General features: G+C 47.6%; 1 protein-coding gene across 4 annotated transcripts in view; it reads right to left on the bottom strand.

The window, feature by feature from the left end:
• Positions 1-22243, bottom strand: part of LOC139759421 (protein amalgam-like) — a 440638-nt gene that overhangs the window by 179297 nt on the left and 239098 nt on the right. For all 4 annotated transcript variants that reach the window (XM_071681518.1, XM_071681514.1, XM_071681515.1 and 1 more), the window contains one exon: positions 21320-21527. In XM_071681518.1, coding sequence (XP_071537619.1) covers positions 21320-21527 — 208 coding nt within the window. The remainder of the gene's footprint in view (positions 1-21319; positions 21528-22243) is intronic.

Raw genomic sequence — 22243 nt, 5'->3', positions numbered from 1 at the left:
AGGCTGCCTCAGACAGGTCATGTGTCGGGGTTGAGGCTGCCTCAGACAGGTCATGTGTCGGGGTTGAGGCTGCCTCAGACAGGTCATGTGTCGGGGGTTGAGGCTGCCTCAGACAGGTCATGTGTCGGGGTTGAGGCTGCCTCAGACAGGTCATGTGTCGGGGTTGAGGCTGCCTCAGACAGGTCATGTGTCGGGGGTTGAGGCTGCCTCAGACAGGTCATGTGTCGGTGGTTGAGGCTGCCTCAGACAGGTCATGTGTCGGTGGTTGAGGCTGCCTCAGACAGGTCATGTGTCGGGGGTTGAGGCTGCTCAGACAGGTCATGTGTCGGGGTTGAGGCTGCCTCAGACAGGTCATGTGTCGGTGGTTGAGGCTGCCTCAGACAGGTCATGTGTCGGGGTTGAGGCTGCCTCAGACAGGTCATGTGTCGGTGGTTGAGGCTGCCTCAGACAGGTCATGTGTCGGGGTTGAGGCTGCCTCAGACAGGTCATGTGTCGGGGGTTGAGGCTGCCTCAGACAGGTCATGTGTCGGGGTTGAGGCTGCCTCAGACAGTCATGTGTCGGGGTTGAGGCTGCCTCAGACAGGTCATGTGTCGGTGGTTGAGGCTGCCTCAGACAGGTCATGTGTCGGGGTTGAGGCTGCCTCAGACAGGTCATGTGTCGGTGGAAAAGGCTGCCTCAGACAGGTCATGTGTCGGTGGTTGAGGCTGCCTCAGACAGGTCATGTGTCGGTGGTTGAGGCTGCCTCAGACAGGTCATGTGTCGGTGGAAAAGGCTGCCTCAGACAGGTCATGTGTCGGTGGTTGAGGCTGCCTCAGACAGGTCATGTGTCGGGGTTTGAGGCTGCCTCAGACAGGTCATGTGTCGGTGGTTGAGGCTGCCTCAGACAGGTCATGTGTCGGGGTTGAGGCTGCCTCAGACAGGTCATGTGTCGGTGGTTGAGGCTGCCTCAGACAGGTCATGTGTCGGGGTTGAGGCTGCCTCAGACAGGTCATGTGTCGGGGTTGAGGCTGCCTCAGACAGGTCATGTGTCGGTGGTTGAGGCTGCCTCAGACAGGTCATGTGTCGGGGTTGAGGCTGCCTCAGACAGGTCATGTGTCGGGGGTTGAGGCTGCCTCAGACAGGTCATGTGTCGGGGTTGAGGCTGCCTCAGACAGGTCATGTGTCGGGGTTGAGGCTGCCTCAGACAGGTCATGTGTCGGTGGTTGAGGCTGCCTCAGACAGGTCATGTGTCGGGGTTGAGGCTGCCTCAGACAGGTCATGTGTCGGGGTTGAGGCTGCCTCAGACAGGTCATGTGTCGGGGTTGAGGCTGCCTCAGACAGGTCATGTGTCGGGGTTGAGGCTGCCTCAGACAGGTCATGTGTCGGGGTTGAGGCTGCCTCAGACAGGTCATGTGTCGGGGTTGAGGCTGCCTCAGACAGGTCATGTGTCGGGGTTGAGGCTGCCTCAGACAGGTCATGTGTCGGGGTTGAGGCTGCCTCAGACAGGTCATGTGTCGGTGGAAAAGGCTGCCTCAGACAGGTCATGTGTCGGGGTTGAGGCTGCCTCAGACAGGTCATGTGTCGGGGTTGAGGCTGCCTCAGACAGGTCATGTGTCGGTGGTTGAGGCTGCCTCAGACAGGTCATGTGTCGGGGTTGAGGCTGCCTCAGACAGGTCATGTGTCGGGGGTTGAGGCTGCCTCAGACAGGTCATGTGTCGGGGTTGAGGCTGCCTCAGACAGGTCATGTGTCGGGGTTGAGGCTGCCTCAGACAGGTCATGTGTCGGTGGTTGAGGCTGCCTCAGACAGGTCATGTGTCGGTGGAAAAGGCTGCCTCAGACAGGTCATGTGTCGGGGGTTGAGGCTGCCTCAGACAGGTCATGTGTCGGGGTTGAGGCTGCCTCAGACAGGTCATGTGTCGGGGTTGAGGCTGCCTCAGACAGGTCATGTGTCGGGGTTGAGGCTGCCTCAGACAGGTCATGTGTCGGTGGTTGAAGCTGCCTCAGGCAGGTCATGTGTCGGTGGTTGAGGCTGCCTCAGACAGTCATGTGTCGGGGGTTGAGGCTGCCTCAGACAGGTCATGTGTCGGGGTTGAGGCTCCCTCAGCAGGTCATGTGCCCGGGGTTTTAAAAAGGGTGCCCCCGAAGGTAATGTTCGGGGGAAAAAGGTTTGCCCCTTTAGGGGACAGGTCATGTGTGGGGGTTTTTGAGGCTGCCTCAGCCCAGGCCATGTTGGGGGGGGTGGAAATGGCGGGGGGACCCCGGGCGGGTCATGTGTCGGGGGAAAGGGGGCCTCAGACAGGTCATGTGTCGGGGTTTGAGGCTGCCTCAGACAGGTCATCTGTCGGGGGTTGAGGCTGCCTCAGACAGGTCATGTGTCGGGGGTTGAGGCTGCCTCAGACAGGTCATGTGTCGGGGGTTGAGTCTGCCCCAAACGGTTGGACAGTAACGGGAGTTCGCTCTTTAAGAAGCCCCAGTAATAATTCATGCGGACTGCCACTGCTCATACTTAACGCACTGGGAGTGATGTTATTATGCGATTTGTTGTCTTGTTCTGAATTTTTCAGTTTCTTGACATTTTGCCCAGAGGCCCACGAGGCTCTGTGACGTCAGAGGGCTCGTCAATAATAGCAACAATTACACCAAACTGGCGATATAGTACCTTCTTAACGACGGCTAATTACGACAAGATTTAGCCATTAAGCCAGAGTTAACGTGCATCCGCGGATCCTCCTTGTTCCACATTACTGTTCTCCTCTGCCACCACACACCACCACACAGTCTGCAGCCAGTCGTCCACTTTTCTCCCACAGATTTCAGGGACTTGCTCCCTACAGAGTTAGTTTTTATTTCATTGGATAAAATATTGAGGAATCTCTTCATCTTTTATAGGCTTTTGGACATTTTAGCTTCGTGTCTTTTCTTTTCGATTTTCTGTGGAATTCTTTCATGTTGAATTAATCTGATTCTTTTCATATTATAAAGATTCTAATCCTCGAATACTTTCTTTGATTCCTCCTACTTGTTGCCCTATATAGATTATCATATACATTCATCTCTTCTTCTCTCTCGACTGCATAATTCAAGTTCCATTTTAATCTTTCGTCAATAGTTCATGTCTTCCATTTGCTTATCTGTGAAGTGTTTTTGTATCCACCACAGTTCACCAAGATCAGCCTGGTGACCACACAACACAGAGGTTCTCAGCTTAGCTTCATCACACGTTGAACAGCTTCACCATCAACCTTAACCCTCATGACCTGACTCGTTAAGGCTTGTTTCTTTTTACGTGGCCATCAAATTTCAGCTTTCCTTGATCTCAAACAAATTCTTCTTTCTAAATCTCTTCGCTTATCGGCCCCTTTTAAAATCTGACCATCGTACTGTTAATCATCCCATGACTTTTCAGCTTAAGCTTCTCTTCACTGAACTCCGTCAAATTCTCCTTTACTGATTTCGATCCACAACGGGATATCATTTTTGCATTTTCTTTGTCTTCTGATTCTGTCATTTCACCTGTCTCTGGCATCATCTGCAAGACAGCTTATCGTATTTTCCTTCACCTTACCGTCTACATCTGACATCATTATGAAGACTGAGGCTCGTGCCCTTCCTTTTTTGTCTGTTTTCCTAGTGCTACCTTGCTGAAGCAGAGGGTAGCCATGCTGTTTCTTGTGGGGCGGGGTAGCACCGGGAATGGATGAAGGCAAGTATGAATATGTACATGAGTATATATGCATGTATCTGTGCACTGGAAAGGATTACAATTTTGCACATGGGTGATACGTCGGTTTCAGTCCTCCTCCCTTTGTGATCAGTCTCAATCTTAGGTTTGACGAAAAGAACGAAACCATCGGCCTGAATCTTCTTGCGTTTGGCGAAGAGAACGAGAATGAAAGCGAGGAGGGGAGTGTGTAGAGAGGAACCATCAGCATAGCAGGGAGCAAGGTTGGAAACTGAGGAGCCAAAGATTATTATCTACCGAGACAAAAAAGAGAGGAGGCGATAGGACGCAACCCTTGTGGACACCACTACGGAGAGGATAAGAGCAGGGTATGGCTCCATCTCCATCTACTCTACTGGGCCGACTAGGGAGGAGGCTACATGTTCAACGACTGAGGGAAGAAGAAGAAAAGAAAAATAGAAAGGGAATTTAGAGAAACTTACGCCACGCCCTGCCACGACGAAGGATGCACCTTACAGTTGTGAGTTGAGGAGGACCAGAGGTGAGTCACGCAGGAGACGAGAGAGAGAGAGAGAGAGAGAGAGAGAGAGAGAGAGAGAGAGAGAGAGAGAGAGAGAGAGAGAGAGAGAGAGAGAGAGAGAGAGAGAGAGAGAATTTTATGACACTGTGACGTACGCAATAGAGCAACCCACACAACACGTCACTCTTTCATTGTTATTGCAACCAATTTACAGCCGTCACTTTGATGACATCAAAACCCAGTGACATCAAAATCTCCTCTAACAATAATGCCCCGTGACATCACCGCCTCGTGACATCACATTATTCGTGAGACATGAAACCGTTTTATGATGGATTTCACGTCTCTCTCCCAGCAACGTGATGTCTCCAGACCCATATTATCACAACACAATTACCAGCACGTCCTTGGTGACTTCAAAATCATCGTGACACTCCCTCCACACCCACAGTAAGACGACATTTTCATCGACCTGGTCAATGTCCCATGATGTCTCACGAGCATGACATCACAATATCCATCATAGTCAACGTAGATTTAACGTTCCGTGACATCAAAACCCGCTATGAATACCAGACCCTTGACATCAGTTCTACCTAACACTGTACCCTTACGACAGGGCAAATGCGAAGTCAGAACGTCAGGGCATCACAACCCCCATGACATCATAACATAGTGACCCCACAACCCCTCTGACTAAAAATCCAATGACATCACACTCGAGTACCGTACTGGTAACCCTACTCAGATTCAAGCTGCTGGCAGTTGAGCCAGAGGGCGAGGTGGGTTTGAAGGTGTCTTCATCTTTATCATCCTCATTCTACGACTATGTCAGGCTTAGATTATAGCAGATAACCTCTTCATCGACCATCAGGTCTCCTTGGTATCTGCCCTTCCTAAGTGCTATAACCCCTCCAGTTCATTATCCCTTTTTGATTCTGCCGTCATCACGTGACTACTGACGTCATGTCATTACATCTTTGGTGTTGTAACCGCCCAATACATACACCTCTGGGCTCTATAAGCGTCACTTCCAACACTGGCGATATGACATCACGACGCCACTAACACCGGACGATGTAGTATCAGAATCTTCGTGATAATACTACGCCTGTGATATTACAACACCAGTCATATCATCAATTACTTCCCAGATGCTGTAACATTTGTACTCGTGACATTCCCACCCCTGTGACATCATGATTCCCTTGGCCTTGTCTAGGACATCGCCTCCTCTTGATCCAGCTGACATCAGAACCTTTACAGTGGCGGGGGGTCGACGATCCAATAAAGCTTCCCACATCTATCTCTTGCCGGGCCCACACACAAAAAAAGAAAACGCGCTTACTCAGGGCTGGCGAGGACTGGAAACTGGAACAAGAATCACTTTACAATATCCAGCAGCGGGATTGCTGGCCCTAGCCTGGTGCAGGGTTCTCAGCTCCCTTGGAGTTCCGTCTGAGTCAAGATAACACGTATCTATTTCACTTAGGGTCAGCGCTACATATTCTCAGCGCATCACGGCTTAACTTATGTGCTTCTGGCTCACCTAAAGTCGATCCACAATGCTCTAGAATCACCCAACGGTCTGCCCAGTATGCTCTTACCCCACCCTAGGTTTGCCTAGTATGCTCCTACCTCACCCTAGGTCTGCCCAGTATGCTCCTACCTCACCCTAGGTCAGCCCAGTATGCTCCTACCTCACAATAGGTCTACCCAGTATGCTCTTACCTCACCCTAGGTCTGCCCAGTATGCTCCTACCTCATCCTAGGTCTGCCCAGTATGCTCCTACCTCACCCTAGGTATGCCCAGTATGCTCCTACCTCACAATAGGTCTACCCAGTATGCTCCTACCTCACCCTAGGTATGCCCAGTATGCTCCTACCTCACAATAGGTCTACCCAGTATGCTCTTACCTCACCCTAGGTCTGCCCAGTATGCTCCTACCTCACCCTAGGTCTGCCCAGTATGCTCCTACCTCACCACAAGGTCTGCCCAGTATGCTCCTACCTCACCCTAGGTCTGCCCAGTATGCTCCTACCTCACCACAAGGTCTACCCAGTATGCTCCTACCTCACCCTAGGTCTGCCCAGTATGCTCCTACCTCACCACAAGGTCTACCCAGTATGCTCCTTCCTCACCACAAGGTCTGCCCAGTATGCTCCTACCTCACCCTAGGTCTGCCCAGTATGCTCCTACCTCACCACAAGGTCTGCCCAGTATGCTCCTACCTCACCCTAGGTCAGCCCAGTATGCTCCTACCTCACCACAAGGTCTACCCAGTATGCTCCTACCTCACCCTAGGTCAGCCCAGTATGCTCCTACCTCACCACAAGGTCTACCCAGTATGCTCTCACCACAAGGTCTACCCAGTATGCTCCTACCTCACCACAAGGTCTACCCAGTATGCTCCTACCTCACCACAAGGTCTACCCAGTATGCTCCTACCTCACCCTAGGTCAGCCCAGTATGCTCTTACCTCACCTTCGTTCCAAGTATAAATCTTCCACAACCGGGGTCGGTCAGTGAGGCTCCAGTTCACCCAGTGTTCAGACACTTCGTCCATACGGCTACCTTAGGTCGTCCGTGAGTCTTCTGGTCTGCGTCTGTGGCGTCTTGGACGACGGCCGTCGGTCACCTGTGGTCACTTAGATGTGTGTACTTAACCAGAATCCAGTTATTGTGAATCCAAGTCATCCACAGCTTAGGTTTGAGAGATATAGACCATAAAGCCTTTAAGAATACCTTTGTGACCGATCTAGAAGCTAGTTGATCAGTTACCTTCTATACGACCGAAGTAGCTGCGAGTTAATACAGCCAGGACCCAGGACGAAACCTTCAAAGCTCCAGAGTACTGACGCTCCGGTGGATCAAGATTTCAATTACCTGATCAGCTTCAGTTAATTGGTCACGGGTATCGATCCTGACCTCAAGTCAGAGCACTCGGGAACTACTGACGTAATTACTCAAGTAAGACAAGACTCGGCTCATGAATTTCTAGTTTCTCTTTAAACTGCTCAACTATGTTGGCTAATTGCTATGTTAAACGGCCGATCCAGCGTGGAGGATCCGGGGTGACAAGCTCGTGTTGACTCAACACCCTGATTATTCAATTACAAATTCACAGCACCAGTGGACCCCAAGCTGAACCCGGGGGCTGAGACGTGGGTGATTTAGAGGACCTGCAATATGCAAGAGTGCATTGCATCTTGCTGCAGGTGAGTATTGACGTTCACTCGTCTTTCGCTCAACAGCTGCAGCTGAATATTGATATGCATTCGTCTTCCTCTCAAGTCGAATATTGATAAACACTCGTCGTTCTTTCAAGAGTTATAAGTGAATATTTATGTACACTCATCTTCTCAGTTGTTGTACGGGAATATCAATGTACACTCATCTTTCTTTCAGCTGCTCCAGCTGAATATTGATGTACATTCGTCTTTCACTCAAGTCTTACAGCTGAATATTGATGTACACTCGTCTTCCTCATCTATGATAATGGAGGATATCATAAACTCACAGATCAATGTTTTAGAAGTTATGTAGCATACAGATAACTTATATAATGTCAGTCGTGGACGCGTAGGAAAATATCTATCAAGTCTGTCATTAAGCGTATCTACAGGACTACTCTAATTGGCAAATCATTCCATACGTAACGTGTTGCACACAAGTGATACAGGTCTGTAAAATTAGGAAGATTCAGCCTTTGTATTCGTCTAATACTTGACAAACTATTACCAACTCAAGCTTAGGAAAATAACAAAATTACTTTAGTATAAGTGTATCATGTCCGTTAAACGTTGCATCATAATGCATTATCTTGTTTTGTTAGTCGAGACGGTATGGGCAATTGAATGCCCTGGTCAAGTCGATTTCATTAAAAACAAAGGCCACATTCGTTCACACTCAGTCTCTAGCTGTCATGTTTAATGCACCGAAACCACAGCTACCTATCCACATTAATGGTTAACCCTAGACGTTTCACATGCCATGGTTCAGTCCACGGACAGCACGTCGACCCCGGTACACCACATCGTTTCAATTCACTCTATTCCTTGCATGGCTCTCACCCTCCTGTATGTTCAGGCCCCGATCGCTCAAAATCATTTTCACCCCATCCTTCCACCTCTAATTTGGACTTCCGCTTCTCCTTGTTCCCTCCACATATCCTCTTTTTCAACCTTTCCTCACTCATTCTCTCCATATGTCCAAACCATTCCAACACACCCTCTTCTGCTCTTTTTATTTACACAAATCTCTCTTGGCCTTTCAAACCACCTCACACCGCTTACTGTCCTCAAACATTTCATTTCCAACACATCCACTCTCCTCTGTGCAACCCTATTCATAGCCCATACCTCGCAACCATGTACCATTGTTGGAACCACAATTCTTTCAAACATACCCATTTTTGCTTTACGAGATAATGTTCTCGCCTTCCACACATTCTTTAACGCTCCCAGAACCTTCGCCCCCTCCCCCACCCTGTGACTTACTTCCACTTCCGTGGTTCCATCCGCTGCTAAATCCACTCCCAGATATCTAAAACTCTTCACTTCCTCCAATTTTTCTCCATCAAACTTACATCCCAATTAACATGTCTATCAACCCTACTGAACCTAAAAACCTTGCTCTTATGCACACAAACTCTCAACTTTCTCCTTTCACACACTTTTCCAAACTCAGTCATCAACCTCAGCAGTTCTTCACTCGAATCAGCCACCAGAGCTGTATCATCGGCGAACAAAAACTGATTCACTTCCCAGGTCCTCTCATCCCCAACAGACTGCAATCTCGCCCCCCTCTCTCGAACTCTTGCATTTACCTCCCTAACCACCCCATCTATAAACAAATTAAACCATGGGGACATCACACAACCCTGCCGTAGATCGACCTTCAATAGGAACTAATGATTCTTCTCTCTTCCTACTCGCACACATGCCTTACATCCTTGGTAAAAACTTTTCACCGCTTCTAGCAGCTTATCCCCCACACCATATACTCCTAAGACTTTCCACAAAGCATCTCTGTCAACCCCATCTTATGCCTTCTCCAGATCCATAAATGCTACATACAAATCCATCTGTTTTCTAAGTCTTTCTCACATACATTCTTCAAGCAAACTCCTGATCCACACATCCTCCACCACTTCTAAAACCACACTGCTCCTCCCCAATCTCACACTCTGTACATACCTTCACCCTCTCAATTAAGACCCTCCCATACAATTTCCCAAGAATACTCAACAAACTTATTGTCTGTAGTTTGAACACTCACCTTTATCCCCTTTGCCTTTGTACATTGGTACTATACATGCATTCTGCCAATCCCCAGGCACTTCAACCTGAACCTAAAAAATTCTACCTAAAAATTTCTACCTAAAACATTCAACCTAAAAGATTCTACTGTAATACTAACCAAACCTGCCGCTTTGCCGGATTTCACCTTACGCAAAGCTTTTACTACCTCTTCTCTCTTAACCAAACCATTGTCCCTGACCCTCTCACTTCGCACACCACCCCGACCAAAACACCGTACATCTGCCACTCAATCATCAAACACATTCAACAAATCTTCAAAACACTCACTCCTTCTCACCTCATTACTATCTGTTATCACCTCTTCCCTTGCCCCCTTCACCGATGTTCCCATTTGTTTTCTTGTCTTACGCACGTTCTTTAACTCCTAAAACATCTTTTTTTTCACCTTAGAATTTAATGATACTCTCTCTCCTTTCAATGTTTGCACCTTCCTCTTGACCACCTGCCGCTTGCTTTTATACATTTCCCAGTCATATGCACTCCTTTCTTGTAAGTATCGTTCAAACGCCTCTTTTCTCTTTCACTAACAGCTTTACTTCCTCATTCCATCACTCACTACCCTTTCTAATCTGCCCATCTCCCAACTTTCTCATGCCAAATGCATCTTTTGCACGTGCCATCACTGCTTTTCTAAATACATCTCATTCCTCACCCACTTCCCTCACGTCATTTGCTCTCACTTTCTGCCATTCTACACTCAATTTCTTCTGGTACTTCCTCACACAAGTGTCCTTTCCAAGCTCACTTACTCTCACCACTCTCTTTTCCCGAACATTCTCGCTTCGTTTTTGAAAACCTCTACAAATCTTCACCTTCACCTCCACAAGATAGTGGTCAGACATCCCTCCAGCTAACCCTCTCAGATATACTTATGTATATCTCTCTTTTTAAAACAGGTATTCCCAATCACTAGTCTTTTTTAGCACACAAATCTATCAGCTCTGCACCATTTCCGTTCACAACATGGAATACCCTATGTACACCAATTATACCCTCAACCGCCATATTACTCACCTTTCCATGTAAATAACTCATCACTAATACCCGGTCTTGTGCATCAAAGCTGCTGACACACTCAGCAACGCTAACCGTTACACCACTATACCTATCAGAGACGAGAATTATAGGTCTTATTTTAGTTGCCACCACACACACACACACACACACACACACACACACAAACACACACACACACACACACACACACACACACACACACACACACACACTGCAACAAGTGCAGGGAACGTAGTCGACCAGATCTATTGGAGTAAGTGCAGTGAACGTAGTCGACCAGGTCCACTAGAGTAAGTAGTGAACGTGGTGGACCAGGTCCACTAGAATAAGTAGAGACGTGGTCGACTAGATCTACTGAAGTAAGTGCAGTGAACGTGGTAGACCAGCTCCACTAGAGTAAGTAGTGAACGTGGTGGACCAGGTCCACTAGAATAAGTAGCGACGTGGTTGACCAGATCTACTGGAGTAAGTGCAGTGAACATGGTCGACCAGATCCACTGTGGCAAGTGCAATAAACGTGTTCGACCAGATCCACTGTGGTAAGTGCAATAAACGTGATCGACCAGATCCACTGTGGTAAGTGCAATAAACGTGATCGACCAGATCCACTGTGGTAAGTGCAATAAACGTGATCGACCAGAATAAAAACGAGCAGTATAAACCATCTCCTCCAGGGGAACTGAAGAGGGAGACACGAAGAGCGGAAAACCATGTGAGGCGTTTGACCCGTTATGCGTCACCAGTTTCAGAGCTGATGTCGGACCGTTCGCGCTACGAGAGCAGGGAGACGAACGAACATGACTGAAGGCAAGAAAGTGGAGAGAACCACCTAATATTGACCGGGAGAAGGTGAGGCACATGAAGTTACCTACTGCTACAGGGAACGTAACATCCACATATTGATGACGGGAGGGAAGACGAGGCTGTCTTGGTCACCAGACCCGTATCATCACGACACTAAGACCAGCACATCCTTGGTGACTTCAGAATCATCGTAATACCCCCCCACTCATCCTCCACCCTCAGGGAGACTACATTCTCATGGACCTGATCAGCCCCTTGATGTCTCACGACCATGACATCACAGCATCCATCACAGTCATCGTAAAACTAGTCTTCCGTGACATCAGAACGTTATAAACTTCGGTGAACACAGCTGAAGGAGAGGATGGAGGATCTGTCACACAGGGTGGGTAACTAGGACGTGAATGACAACCACTAAAAGGATGTGTTTGTAGAACATCGACGACATAGGCCGAATAATGAAAAGCGACCTGGAAAGATCTACGAAGGTTATAGTCTTTGTCTAGGAAGGACGGGACTCAAGGGGAGGGAAAGAAAGTCATGGACAGGATGGAATCTCTTCCATAATAATGACGACTGAAGGAACGGAATGGACTAAGAGGGACGGGGAGGGACGGGACGGCCGCCAACAGTGATGTTTAATTGAAGGAGTTTTGTGCTAGGCTGATATGATGACAGCCAGTGAGAGACTCATATTGCCGCGTATAGAGAAGGTTAGATCAAAGGCCGAGTTGGACAGATTCAGAAAGAAAAGTGGATGAAAAATTCGATTGAAAGTTAGGTGCAAAAATGAGATTTCCATTAGACGTACCCAACACAGGATGAATTGGCGAAAGCTTGCCTATAGGACTGGTGAAGCAGTTAACGTGGCCGACAACGACGCATTCATTGGCTGCCGGAGGTTCAGCCCGCATAGGTTGCGACAGCCGGTCCACAGTCAACCCAACTGTTTATCCTCCCCTACGGGTTTGCCGATGATACAGCTCTGGTGGCTGATTCCGGTGGGAAACTGCAGAAGTTGGTGACTGAGTTTGGAAAAGTGTGTGAAAGAGAAAGTTGGGAATAGATGTGAATAAGAGCAAAGCTATCAGGTTCGGTAGGGTTGAGAGACTTGATTGGGATGTAAGTTTGAATGGAGAAAAATTGGAGGAAATGAAATGTTTCAGATATAAGGGAGTGTACTTAGCAGCGAATGGAACCATGGAAACGGAAGTGAGTCACAGGGTGGGGGAGGGGGCAAATGTTCTGCACCGAAACCACAGCTCCCTTTCCACATCCAGGCTCCACAAAACTCTCTATGGTTTACCCCAGACGCTTCACATGCCCTGGTTCAATCCACTGACAGCATGTCGACCCCGGTATAAAACATCGTTCCAATTCACTCTCTTCCTTGCACGCCTTTCACCCTCCTGTATGTACAGGCCCCGATCGCTCAAAATCTTTTTCATTCCATCCTCCCACCTCTAATTTGCTCTCCCACTTCTCCTCGTTCCCTCCACCTCTGACACATATGTCCTCTTTGTCAATCTTTCCTCACTCATTCTCTCTATGTTAGCAAACCATTTCAATACACCCTCTTCTGCTCTCTCAGCCACACTCTTTTCATTACCCCACATCTATCTTACCCTTTCATTACTTACTCCATCAAACCACTTTACACCACATATTGTCCTCAAACATTTCATTTCCAACACATCAACCCTCCTCCGCACAACCCTATCTATAGCCAACGCCTCGCAACCATATAACATTGTTGGAACCACTACTCCTTCAAACATACCCATTTTTGCTCTCCGAGATAACGTTCTTGCCTTCCACACATTCTTCAACGCTCCCAGAACCTTCGCCCCCTCCCCCACCCTGTGACCCACTTCCGCATCCATGGTTCCATCCGCTGCTAAATCTACTCCCAGATATCTAAAACACTTCACTTCCTCCAATTTTTCTCCATTCAAACTTACCTCCAAATTTACTTGTCCCTCAATCCTACTGAACCTAATAACCTTGCTCTTATTCATATTTACTCTCTGCTTTCTTCTCTCACATACTTTACCAAACTCAGTCACCAACCTCTGCAGTTTCTCACCCGTATCAGCCAACAGCGATGTATCATCAGCGAACTACAATTGACTCACTTCCCAAGCCCTCTCATCCACAACAAACTGTATACTTGCCCCTCTCTCCAAAACTCTTGCATTCATCTCCCTAACAACCCCATCCATAAACAAATTAAACAGCCATGGAGACATTACGTACGCTTGCCGCAAACCGACATTCACTGGGAAAGGATCACAATTAATGCGTGATCAAGTATATTCCTATAAGTCCACAGGGAAAGGAAACACAATATGTTCCCAAGTGCACTTTCGTGTAATAATCACATCATCAGGGGAGATACAAGAAAGAAATATAACAGTCAGTTGATATACAACGAAGAGACGTAGCTCGGACGCCATTTGGTGAACTTGTTTACCAAATGGCGTCCTAGCCACAGAGGTACATTCGATATCTTTTCAGCAATTCTACTGACACACAGTCCTACACAAAGTACAAAACAATCAAACTACCTCTTCACAGATAGCAATACCGGCACAATCCAAATGGCTCAATAAGAGACGAAGGCAGTCATCCAGAGGTAAAAGTTATCATTCTAGGAGACTTGAGCCATAGGAAAGTGTACCCGGATAAAATAGAGCTACACGAGGGTAGATTTGCACGGAGTTCTCTTTTTTTCTAATTCCTAGAAATGCGTGTGGGAGAAATTTTCTTATCAACGTCTGACAGGCCACTAGGGTGGAGGAGCGAATGTACCGACATAAATGGATTTACGTTTCGTGCGTAGCAGCTTTACAGTTCAAAAAATTACCTCTGGACCTCCGCTTGGAAAACAACAATCACTCATGACTATCACTTAGTGCCTGAGATGGAAGTGTCTGAAGCCAGAAAGTCTATCTAAAATCGGAGAAAGTATAGAGATGGATATTATAAAGTTTTAAACACCATCTTCAAGGAAACAGAGAGCGACCGAATTCCATAAGCTGGTTATGTTACAATGTAGTATTCGGCTATGTGAAATCCATACCCAGGGCATAGAAGCGTTTGTACCAACGGTAAGGTATACTGAGAGCTGGACGGGGAAAACTGAACGATGGGTTCAACAGATGAATCAAATGAAGGGAACAACACAGAGACAAAATGAAAGAGACAGAGGAAACACAGTGGTCAAGTTGCATTTGTCACGCAAGACAACCGTCCAGAGTGAGGTCTGAAACATCACCGATTAATCAAAAAAACAATTAAAACTCTTCCACAAATTTATTACAGACATATTAACCGTAAAGGAGCAAAGTATTAGATTTAGGAGCACGGATGGGGAGGCTGGCGACACAGGCGAGGGCATGTGTGAGGTATATTATGGAGAGCTTCAGACTGTGTTTACACTGGAGGAACCAGAGGTGCCATTATTACCAGCTAAGAAAGGGAGAAAGGACCTTTAAGAATATGGAAATAGATACTAGTGGAAATGAGGAGTCTCAGTTCGGAGACAGACCAAAGTAAACACCATCGCTCGGATGACATCTCGCCATCTGCGTCTAGGCAGTACGTGGAGACAATGCTAAGCCATTGATGGCGTTGAAACAATCCTCCCTCATTAAGGGGAATGGTCTATTACAGGTGGAACGAGGCAATGTAATGCCAAACCTAAAATAAGGTGACAGAGAAGTAGCCTAAGATTAAAAGCCTATATCCACAAACACACACAGACACACACACACACACACACACACACACACACACACACACACACACTCCACACACACACACCACACACACACACACACGCACACACACACCACACACACACACACACACACACACACACCACACACCATACACACACACATACCACACACACACCACACACACACACACACACACACACACACACACACACACACACACACCACATATATACACACACACACACACACACACCACATATATACACACACACACACACACACACACACACACACACACACACACACACACACACACACACCCTATAAGAGCAGTGGATGGATGGGTTCAAATGACAGAGGATATGGTTAATGCAGACAACATACATATCTTATAGAAGTTGTGGGATGGCAGAGAATGTTCAAGAGGTGGGGTCACATGAGAGCAGAGCTCCCTCCCCGCACAGTACAAATCTCTGATGACAAATAAGTAATTACTCACACACGGGGAAAAGATTGACATGGCTGAAACAACACCGATTACGCCCGCACAACGTCTATCAAGGAGGAAAGGTCGACAGCATAGTCATCAAATCATGGGAAATGTCGTAATCAGGTTGTGAGATGATAGAAATTGGAAGACATAGCAGAGGCAGAGCAATGTGGCTGATCATGGCAGCCGAACTCAGCAGAGGCAGAGCAGTATGGTTGATCATGACAGCCAAACACAGCATATACAGAGCAGTGAAGCTGATCATGACATCCAAACACAGCATATACAGAGCAGTGAAGCTGATCATGACAGCCAAACACAGCAGAGGCAGAGCAGTGTGGCTGATCATGACAACCAAACACAGCAGAGGCAGAGCAGTGTGGCTGATCATGACAACCAAACACAGCAGAAGCAAAGCAGTGTGGCTGATCATGGCAGCCAAACACAGCAGAGGCAGAGCAGTGTGGCTGATCATGACAACCAAACACAGCAGAAGCAAAGCAGTGTGGCTGATCATGACAACCAAACACAGCAGAGGCAGAGCAGTGTGGCTGATCATGACAACCAAACACAGCAGAGGCAGAGCAGTGTGGCTGATCATGACAGCCAAACTCAGCAGAGGCAGAGGAGTGTGGCTGATCATGACAGCCAAACACAGCAGAGCAGAGCAGTGTGGCTGATCATGGCAGCCAAACACAGCAGAGGCAGAGCAGTGTGGCTGAATGAGTGTGAGTAAACAATGTGAGCTTGAACAACTGGTAACTAATCTGACACAGCGAAACATAGTCGGGTTAGCGTAACACAAGATGTCAGGGAGATCAGCGTAGGCATCTGGGTCAGACGAAGATTACAATGGACTGAGAAAAGAAGATAGTTAGCCCGGGTTCGACTCCCGGGTCACACAGTGTTAGTGAAACCTTTTGAGTTGGATCGAAATGAATGGGAGGACTTCAGTAATATGGTGATGAGGAAGAGGTAAAGTAGGAAGTAAGGATCGAATTGGAAAGGTCGACCTTAACTGGCGAACGTAAGCTGCTTGTCAGAGCTCGGGGACTCAGTGGACGTCAAGATAGACGTGTTGGTAGAGGAGCAAGAATGCATTAAGTGTAAATTATCTAGCGGACGAGAGAGAGAGAGAGAGAGAGAGAGAGAGAGAGAGAGAGAGAGAGAGAGAGAGAGAGAGAGAGAGAGAGAGAGAGAGAGAGAGTGTGTGTGTGTGTGTGGCTCGTATGATACCATAACTATCTCATAAGTGCTTCATAATACCAGGGGCTGTCCCATACACACACACACACACACACACACACACATAACAGATTAGTCGACTCACTGCCTCAAACGCTGACCTCAGTGACACAGATGTAGATGGAGATATGTACAGAACTAAATGCTAAAGTATCAGAGTATTTTAACTATGTTCATTGCCTCTGGTTCTACCAGGCTGGACGAAAATGAGAATGAATGTTAGAGTTGTGACGTGTGATGTCAGAACACTTCTGTAAGATATTAAGAGGTGGTTTCCAACCGATGGGCCGTTTTGAATTTCCTGGGATGGACCATAATGAATTTCGTAGATGGGGGCTATGTTGAAATTCCTTGAGTGGGTTATGTTGTATGAACTGTTAGTTGCTATACAGAAACATATGAGACGAAGATTCTGTAGCGGAAATGTGTTACAAACAAGCATGGCTCCCACTCTTAAAGCAGTTGATAAAAAGATTGCCTAAAGTTACAGAAGATGTGGCTAACTATCGTAGTATGTAAAGTGTTCGGCCTTCCTGACTGTATAAGTGAGTACGAGCAGTTACAGAGATACCATACACAAGTTTCGTCGGAGTAGATTTCGTAGCAAAGATTCTCTAGCCTCATATGTCGTGGTAAAGTACTGTCCTTATATGAGAAAGCTGTTGGAGAGATGACGTACATTGAACTGGTAGAAAACCTTCAATGACTCTTCCAAGGAGGGTGACGCTCAGAACGTAATATGATACACGGAATGAAAATGATTGTATTTATAACTTAAATCTGGTGAGAAAGTATGAGGAACACCTTATAATGGAGGAGACTCAGACTGGAGTTCCAAAGGAACTGGTATTGGCTCTACGGTTATTCTTGAGTCAGTGAAAGGATTCACACATGAGAGTGCTTGTCCAGGATGTTCAACAACTGTACTAAGAAGAGGGGTAACTATTTATGTATCAACAGATGTCGCTTATACACAGCACACGGAAAAAAAGTCCCTAAAGATTTGTATCCCTTATGGTTGACTTGATAATCATGAATTATTCATTTGTTCCTTAATTCAAAAAAAAAAGAAAAGTGACAGAAAAAGTAATTATATTCTCGTAATGGAGAATTAAGCAACGAGGAAAGAAAGGGAGAACTTTAATTACCCATTCTGGGTGAGGGAAGGGCATCTGGGAAGGGAGGGAATTCATGTGTTGCTAATCTTGATGCCCAAGTACGACACTTCTCCAGCTTACACGTATACAGTCGGGCACGGAGTTAACACAGGAGCGTTGTCATGGGGGACGCCAGGAAGCGCTCATGTATCACGGGGGCAGAGGTTCAAGGGAAACATAACATGGAAGTCGTTAATGGTGTGACACACTGAGGGATACAAGAGAGTAGACGAAAGAAGCGTGAAAATAAAGATTGGGTGTCACGGAGGTAAGAACTTCATCCAAATTAATAATGATACATAATTACACATACACACGAGCCTTCGTGGTGTGGTGAGTCAGAACGTGCCAGCCCGGGGTCGGAGCCGCATGGGTTCGAAATCTGGGCGTGGCAATTGGCCTACACCCATGCCGGGTGTTCATCCTCTCTTCGAGGCTGGTCGATAAATAAGTACCTGGCTTATGCTGGGAGATGTGTGTGTGTGTGTGTGTGTGTGTGTGTGTGTGTGTGTGTGTGTGTGGAACTCACTCCCCGTAAAACACGAATAGTAATCACACACACACACACACACACACATAGTTACAGGACACACTAAGTGCTTGGAATTAGAACACAGAACACCTCGCAGTGTAAGAACTGAACATGTAACAATAACATCAAACGTTGTACTAACGGAGCCAGTCGTATAGCCTGGTATGTACGCACAGTACACAGCTGACGGTCACGGGAGAGGGGACGCCTCCTGCTGTGGCCTCAGCCAAGCAGAGCCACACAAACAAACAAGAGAAGCAGACTTCAATCTAGGGCGGTGTGGGTGGACCAGCTCCCAGAGACGGGTATTACTGCTGCTCATTTTATTTTCCCGGTGTTTATGGTAATACCAAGACTTGGGGGCCACGGCTGCGCTGCCTTATGCCTCCTCACCACGCTGGGAGCTGCTTTGGTCTCCTCTCATCACGCGAGTGACTGCTACATGCCTCCCTCATCACGCCAGAAGCTGTCTCATGCCTCCCTCACCACGCCAGGATCTGTCTCATGCCTCCCTCACCACGCCAGGATCTGTCTCATGCCTCCCTCATCACGCCAGAAGCTGTCTCATGCCTCCCTCATCACGCCAGGAGCTGTCTCATGCCTCCCTCACCACGCCAGGATCTGTCTCATGCCTCCCTCATCACGCCAGGATCTGTCTCATGCCTCCCTCATCACGCCAGAAGCTGTCTCATGCCTCCCTCATCACGCCAGGATATGTCTCATGCCTCCCTCATCACGCCAGGATCTGTCTCATGCCTCCCTCATCACGCCAGAAGCTGTCTCATGCCTCCCTCATCACGCCAGAAGCTGTCTCATGCCTCCCTCATCACGCCAGGAGCTGTCTCATGCCTCCCTCACTACGCCAGGATCTGTCTCATGCCTCCCTCATCACGCCAGAAGCAGTCTCATGCCTTCCTTATCACGCCAGGAGCTGTCTCATACCTCCCTCATCACGCCAGGAGCTGCCTCATACCTCCCTCACCGGCAAGGGGCGGCTTCATGCCTCCCTCAACAGCCTAGGTGTTGCCTCATGTGTCCCTCTCCAAGCTAAGGGGACAGCTGCTTCATGTGTCTCTCATCGCACCAGTGAGGTGCCTCATACCCTCATCACATCAACTGGACGTCAGTGCTCTCTCAATTAACCAAAGACTTGCAAATTCGAGCAACCCTCGCCTTGCTTGTGGTCGTTTTACGAGTCACTCATTAGTGAGGGGCTGTATCATGAGTAAAGCAAGCTTAGGGCTGCCTCACAAGTCCAGCACGTTTGGGGCTACAAAAGTGAGGAATTGCATCACTAGTCCAGCATGATTGGGACTACATTAATGAGGGACTGCATTACTTGTCCAGCACGCTTGGGGCTGCATTAGTGAGGCGCTGTATCATGAGTCCAGCATCGCTAAGGCTGCATTTATGAGTAGCTGCATCACTGAGTTCAGTAAACATAGAGCAGCATTAGAAGACCCTTAATATAGTAGGGGAAGACATGGTTAATCCTTCAACATGCTAAATGCTATCTCTCACGACCTTCGTGAGGCAAGGGCTAACTATAATCATTTCTTATTTCGGTGTTGCCTCACGAGCGCTTACATCCAAAGAGGCAGCACTATGAGTCCTTCACTGACTACGTCATGAGTTCCTCGTCAGCCACTTGCTGCCTCATAAGTCCCTCATATAGCTCAGCGCTGCCTCACGGGCATCTCACATACACCTTCCTGGTGCAGCTATGGGCTACATGCACGTCCCTGGTGCAGCTATGGGCTGCCTCATGTTCCTGGTTAACCAGGGGCTGCCTCACATCCCTGCTTAGGTAGCGGCAGTCTTATGTCTATGGTTTAGCTAGAAGCTTCTTTATGGATCCCAGTTATCTACGGGCGATTTTCTGAGTCCCAGGTTAGTTAGAGGCTGCCTCGTGGGCCTGTCATCGAGGAAGTGAATTCTTATGAGTACTTTATGAGGAAGGGGCTGAATTACGCCACTATGATCATGATAAAGACAACATTCGAGGCATTGGTACAAGGGGCGAGTCTGTGGTTAAGACCAGAAGAGAGTTAGGTCAGGTAGGGAAGATGGAGAGGATCCGGATCACACAGGCAGGAGGGGGGACTTGTATATACTGAGGGGACTCAGTCGAGATAAGATCCAGGAAGTAGAAGGCGGTGAAGGAACTAAGCGGAGTAAGGGCGAGATAGTGAGAGGATCAAGTGACAGAACAACTTGTTAATGAGGAGGTACAGCAGCAGCAGGAGCTGATGGTCTGCGGCGACTCAGCAATAAGGGCCAGGATGTGTAGAGTCAGCATGCAGCATGGTCAAGTGTCCATGACACATTCTGAGCTGTGCCTGTACCTCATGATAATGCTTCAACGACACATGATATACCAAAGTGACAATTAAAAACATGCAAACATGTGTAAACAATACTTTTACTTTTTTTCACTCTTCCGACGTTGTATATACACTGAAAAATTTTCACCAACACAAATACTCCATATTCACATGCTCAACCACACACACACACACACACACACACACACACACACACACACACTGTAATCTTTCCTCAGTTCTTCACTCGCTAATTCCTCTCTCTAGCTTCCTGTTCCATTCTATGTTACCAGTTGGCTCCTCTGGGAATTTGCACCAGCTGCAGACTTAGAAAAGTAGTGCTGTTAGAGAAGACGTTCTTTGTTGGTAAGTTCAAATAGTGGCCCTTCCACTACTCATTCACTCAGCTCCGTTCTTCTCTCACCTTCTCTCCCCGTCCCTCCCGCTTCCTCACCTAGGATCATGGACCGCCCAGCGTCCACTACCCGGCAGGTACTCACCTACAACCTCGAGGTAGCCCTTCCTGGAGATCGGGGGTACAGTGTTCATCTGACAGAGGTAGTAGCCGCGGTCAGCCAGGCTCACATTGTGGAAGTGGAGGAACCACGTGCTGTTGTCGCTGTTGGACGCCTCGATGCGGTAGTTGCGAGAGATCATGGTACTGGAGATGCTCAGCAGCGTCTGCGTGTCCGCCTTCATCCACGCGATCTGTCCAGAGGAGACGCTACAGATGATGTGAGGTAAGACAGCGGATAGCCAGGTAACAGAAGACCCTATGGTCTGTGACGAGGTTATCTGCAGGAGGACAGTAATAGTAACCTGAATTCACAATGCATTCTGATGGAGACAGGATAGTAAAGCAGAAGGCTCCTCCCTCCCACACAACTATGCTGTAGAGGGAGACAGGATAGTAAAACAGAAGGCTCCTCCCCTCCCACTACAACTATGCTGTAGAGGGAGACAGGATAGTAAAACAGAAGGCTCCTCTCCTCCCAACACCTATACTGAAGAGGGAGACAGGATAGTAAAGCAGGAGGCTCCTCCCATCCTACTACTCCCTCCGGCATATGATCCAACAGGAAAATATGAGGAAATATTATGAAATAATGAATGTATGGAGAATATGCTGATATGGCATAAATGACTTTCTGACTGCCGGAAGGTACTCTGGGAGAGAAGTATCTTACTTGTCAATACCTATAGAAATACGTGCAAGCTAGTTTACCAGTTTCCTACATCCTTCAAGAATGATGACAGCACCTGTGTCTCCGTGTCTTGAATGTAGATATGGTCTTCACCTTGTCAACAGATTTCTTCTTCTTTTCATCTACTGCTAAAGATGCTTTTGCCGACAGATATTATAAAGACAATAACAGAGTTGATTATATATATATATATATCCCTGGGGATAGGGGAGAAAGAAT

The sequence above is a fragment of the Panulirus ornatus genome, chromosome 33 (genome assembly GCF_036320965.1).
Source record: "Panulirus ornatus isolate Po-2019 chromosome 33, ASM3632096v1, whole genome shotgun sequence".
NCBI classification, from domain to species: domain Eukaryota; kingdom Metazoa; phylum Arthropoda; class Malacostraca; order Decapoda; family Palinuridae; genus Panulirus; species Panulirus ornatus.
This window is presented reverse-complemented; position numbering and strand designations above follow the sequence as displayed.